At 50.4% G+C, this 5399-nt stretch overlaps 1 protein-coding gene across 1 annotated transcript; it reads right to left on the reverse strand.

The window, feature by feature from the left end:
- Window positions 1–3205: 3205 nt before the first annotated feature.
- On the reverse strand, window positions 3206–4363 carry ptafr (platelet-activating factor receptor; the record flags this gene model as incomplete). The annotated part of the gene is made up of 1 exon (XM_080547675.1): window positions 3206–4363. The coding sequence occupies one exon, from the start codon at window positions 4361–4363 to the stop codon at window positions 3206–3208; it is 1158 nt and encodes a 385-aa protein (XP_080403801.1).
- Window positions 4364–5399: the final 1036 nt, after the last annotated feature.

Here is a 5399-nt window from a genome sequence, read left to right on the forward strand (position 1 = left end):
GGCTACGCTTGGCTTTTACTTCCTGTGTGACTGGAGGTTGTTTTGACTTCCTCTCAGTGAAAGACAGAGCGGAGGAGGTCCATGGGGTGAGGAACTTGAGTCAAGATTGGGGGAAACACTGGGACACTTCCATAGCAACCCATTCCATAGCAACCTGGCCAAAGGAGCCTGTTTCTCTAGTTTATACAGTCTCTGGTGTCATATAGAGTGGTGTATCTTTAGTTTATACAGTCTCTGGTGTCATATAGAGTGGTGTATCTTTAGTTTATACAGTCTCTGGTGTTGTTCTCCCTTCAGTCGGTGTGTCTGTGGGCGTGGCAGCGTTGGTCCTGACTCTCCTGGCCTGGCTCCTGCTCTTCCTGGTTCTGCTGTGGCTCCGGAGGCAGAGAGCCAATGAGGGAGCAGCACTACAGGGGCTGACAGGCAGTGATACACTGGCTAGAGGTGGGTGGGTCATCATCACAATGTGGCTAATGCAGTAAATCACTCCTCCTCTGAGTCAGTGTCATCTTCTGGCTTGGTGAGTTATATTATTATGCCATCATCATACGTGGTCTATGAATGAGATGTGTTCATTTGTATTCTCAGGACTTACTGGACCTACAAAGGCACCAAAGTAAGTGTGTGTGTGTGTGTGTGTGTGTGTGTGTGTGTGTGTGTGTGTGTGTGTGCGTGTGTGTGTGTGTGTGTGTGTGTGTGTGTGTGTGTGTGTGTGTGTGTGTGGGCATGCGTGCGTGTGCGCGCACTTGTGTTTGTTTTGACACATTTTCACTGTCATATCCTCACGGTGGCATGCATATCGTGCTATAGTGTATTGACCTGTTACCACCACCAGGGGGAGTCTCCCCCAGGCCAAGGACGGGACTGAGGTCTACATGAACTGTGAGGACTCCAGCAAAGTGTACAACGACCTGAACCCTGCCTTCAGCATGGAGGACAACGTCTACTCCACCCTGGCCTGAGGAACAAGAAGAGGAACCACAACCGCTTCAGACAACCACATAGAAATCTGACGAGACAGTTCCGCATATGTGTGTGTGTGTGTGTGTGTGTGTGTGTGTGTGTGTGTGTGTTGTGTGTGTGTGTGTGTGTGTGTGTGTGTGTGTGTGTGTGTGTGTGTGTGTGTGTGTGTGTGTGTGTGTTGTTGTGTCAAGTAATTTAAGAATGCTAGTTTTAATTTACTTTTAAAAAAGTCCAATAAAATTGTGGTTTTAATACTGGAAAATGTTCTCTTTTTTCATACATAACCCCTGAATTCACCACGAAAGTAAATCCAAGCATTATCATCAAAAATATTGTATTTTAATCTATACCACATTTAGGTATATTACAGCAGAAAAAGAAAGTTTTGCACAATAAATAAATAAAAAGACAGCCCAATGAAGCAAGCATGTCAACAATAACAAAACCTTGGACAGTCTTTTTAAGTTAAAAGTGAATTATGACATCACTTCCTCACAGGCATATAGAAACCAGTTTCTTCACAGTCGTATAAAAGCCACACTTGCAAAACATCGAAATTTCACAACAATTGCGGTTTAGAATTACATACCCGTACTGTACATTCAACACAGGAATTCCCCCCCCGATTACACAGTTTCACAGTTTCACAATGACAGTGCAATCAATCAAACATATCAGGACAGGACATCTCAACTGAGACAGGGTTTAAAAAAAGAAGGTTAAAATTCCTCATTCCGTTCTATGGATTACAATGAACCTGTCCTCCGATTTCTACGTCCTCCAGCCTCCCTTGATCTAGTGCCTCTTGGGTATATATTATTCCAAAGCGCTTTAGAATGGCCTCTCATTCACCCATTCACACACCAATGGCAGCAAGCTACCAACCAAGGCGCCGGCCCGCTCATTGGGAGCAATTTGGGGTTCAGTGTCTTGCCCAAGGACACCTCGACATGTGGCCATCCGGGGTTCGAACCGCCGATCTTGCGATCATTAGACACCAGCTCTACCTCCTGCGCCACAGCAGCCAACAGCTACATCTTTCATTTAAAGAAGCACCAGTTCCCTAAATCTCTGCTAAACTTCTTTCCTCATCTTATTTCACAAAGACATGATGACCAAATGTTGACATGAGCCACAAGCTTGCAGTAACCGTCATTACAGCCATCTGACAGCTGTCATTAACAAAAAACTAAGAGTCGGCGGAGAGGGACCAGAGGTGTCAACACTACTCAACACTACACCACCCTGGTCTCACCTACAACACTCACCACTACTCAACACTACACCACCCTGGTCTCACCTACAACACTCAACACTACACCACCCTGGTCTCACCTACAACACTCAACACTACTCAACACTACAACACTACACCATCCTGGTCTCACCTACAACACTACACCCCCCTGGCCTGAGGAACTATCACCCCAACAAGAGGAACCACAGGCCTAGAATAGACCGCTTCAGGCAACCTCATCTGAAAATCTGAAAATCCACATAGAAATCTGAAGAGACAGTTCCTTGTGTGTTTCTGTGTGTGTGTGTGTGTGTGTGTGTGTGTGTGTGTTTGTGTGTCTGTGTTGTTGTGTCAAGTAATTTAAGAATGCTAGTTTTACTTTACTTCAAAGTCCAATAAAATAGAGTGAAATGTGTTTAACACTGTGAAATGTTCTCTTTCGCTTTCCTCATCTTATTTCACAAAGACGTGATGACCAAATGATGCAATATGAGCCACAAGTGTGTAACACAACGAGGTGACACACACGCTCACAGTCACAGACAGTCATTACAGTGCTCTGACAGCTGTCATAAACAAAAACCAAAAACCGAAGAGTCGGCGGAGGTCAGAGGTCACTGATCGTTACTGGGGGGTTGTGTGGCCTGACGCAGTAGTCCCATAGACCAGACTGTGGCGGGCCGCCATAGTCTAATTTGTCTAATTTTTTCTGCGCTACCGCGGAAAGTGTTTGAGCAGGTTCGCGGAAAAGCCAGAGCTAGGGCGGTATGTCTGCGTGCACGGGGGTGTGTGTGTGTGTGCTTTGGGATGTTGGTGTGTGAGTCGGTCTGTGGCTGTGACTGAACGGGGTACTTCCTGGGGATATGGTTGGTGTTATCTGGTCTTATCTGGTTAGCCTGGTGCCCTGCACAGAGGTTGGTAGAGGTAGAAATCGGCGAAAATCGTCGGACTCAACGATTCTGCCTCTGCCGGCCTCCCCTGGTGTATAGCTGCGGCTTTGTCAGCCTAGTCCTGCAGCCTGTGGTTGTCACTGTGCAGGTGGTGGCTCTGGTTCTTGCTCTCCATGGACATGTGCGTGTTGGCGGTGTGCGAGCAGCCGTCGCCCTGGCCGATCCGCTTCAGGTGGCCCGAGATGTACCGCCGGAACTTGGTGGTGGCGAAGAAGTACACGACGGGATCCAGAAGGCAGTTCAGCCCCATCAGCATCAGGGTGACCTGGTGGAGGTCGTTCAGGCGCTGCCTGGTCGCCGGCCCCCACGCCGTGCTGCCCCACCCCTCCCTGATCTCCAGCACGGCCAGCGCCCAGGGCCCCTGCACCAGGTGGTGGGGCAGGAAGCACACCACGAACACCCCCACCACGGCACACAGCATCTGGAGGGCCCTGCGCTTCACCCCCACCTGGGGGGGACCCCCCCCCGCGCCAGAGGTGGACCTCTTGGTGGCCCTGAAGGTGGAGCCCGTGGAGACGTGGCCGGGCCCCTGGACCAGGAGCGCCCGGGCGATCAGGAGGTTGCACGCCACCACCAGGAGGAAGACCAGGAAGAAGGCGCCCACGATGACGAAGTGGGTGGCGGCCACGGCGCGCTTCCCCGCATCCTCGTCCTGGTGGTAGCCCTCGAAGCAGCGGGCCACGCCCCTCTCGTCCACCTGGACGCCCGGCTCCAGCAGGTAGGGCACGGCCGTGGCGAGGGTCACCGCCCAGACGGCCGCGCTCACCGCCGCCCCCCGCCGCCAGTGGTCGGAGGAGGCGGCCTGCAGGGGCCGCGTGATGGCCCAGTAGCGGTTGACGCTGATGGCGGCCAGGAAGAGGACGGAGCCGTAGGTGTTGATGAAGAAGAAGGAACCCGTCACGCGGCACAGGAGGTCGCCGCAGACCCAGTCGCCGCGGCGACGGTAGTAGTCGATCCAGAAGGGGAGGGCGCAGATGAACAGGAGGTCGGCCACGGTCAGGTTGGCCATGTAGATGCGGATCTCGTTCATGGACTTGGACTGGCGCAGGCTCCTGAGGACGAACAGGACGTAACCGTTGGCGACCAGGCCCAGGACGCACACGATCCCGTAGAACCACGGGAAGAGGGTGTAGCGGAACTCGGAGTCCAGGAAGGTTCTGTTGCTTGGCGTTCCGGTGGCGTTCGTCGTCGGCGGCAACAAGGTCACGTCCATTGTTAGTTCAGGTGGTGATGATGCCAGTCTCTTCCTTTCTGGAGGGAAAAAACACATTGTCATGCTCATATTTCCTTCTTTCACAACAAAGGTGAGGGAGGGGGTGAGAGAGATGGAGGGAGGGGGAGAGAGGGGGGGTGGAGAGAGAGAGGGGGGGAGGGTGGGAGAGAGGGGGGGAGAGAGAGGGAGAGAGAGAGAGAGAGAGAGAGAGAGAGAGAGAGGGGGAGAAGGGAAAGAGCAAGGTGAGAGAGAGAAGTGGGGAGAGTGAGGGAGATAAGACAAACATTTACATTTTAGACATTTAGCTGATGCCTTTATCCAAAGCGACAGTACATTTGTCTCAAGTAAGTGAATCATCTATCCATCAGTCATCATAAGAAAAACAAATCTATGCTAGAGGACCAGGGGACATTTTTTGGGGGGGGTAAAAAGTCTCAGTCAGACTTCCGTGTACCGTAATTCGACAGCATCGCAACGATACTACTACATAATCATGTCTTTTGCACAATGCCACTATCTGGTTAGATGTCAAACTACATTTCATTGTCTCAGTACTTGTACTCTGTCACTGGCAATAAAGTTGAGTCTAGTCTGATCTGATAACCCTAAATCCTGACACACAGGAAGTGTGCAGAGATAATGTGTGTGTGTCACCAGTTTCTCTATCGTGTGTGAGATGATTCGTCAACCTAGGAGCGGACACACCTCAACACTTCCTACCAGGGTCAGCGCCACTGAGTCAGATTGGTGACACAACAAACTCAGTGGATACAGGAAATGATTTGAATAAAACATTGAATAAAATATTTTAAAAATATAATAACCTTTGAACAGTTTACTGAGAAAACATAGAATATACCCTTTTTTGCCGTCATTAAATTGTATGTTCAGTGTACTCTCTGAGTGGAAATTAGTTGCTGCTGCCCCCCACTCAATACTTGGTCTGGGCCCTCCCACCTATTCAATGACTGTATGATTCTCCTATTCTCCAGTTGCAGAATGTAGGCTTTGTGTTTGTAGCAGTATGTTTGTGTAA

This window comes from Nansenia antarctica, assembly GCF_963989245.1.
Source record: "Nansenia antarctica genome assembly, chromosome: 1".
In the NCBI taxonomy this organism is placed as follows: Eukaryota; Metazoa; Chordata; class Actinopteri; order Argentiniformes; family Microstomatidae; genus Nansenia; species Nansenia antarctica.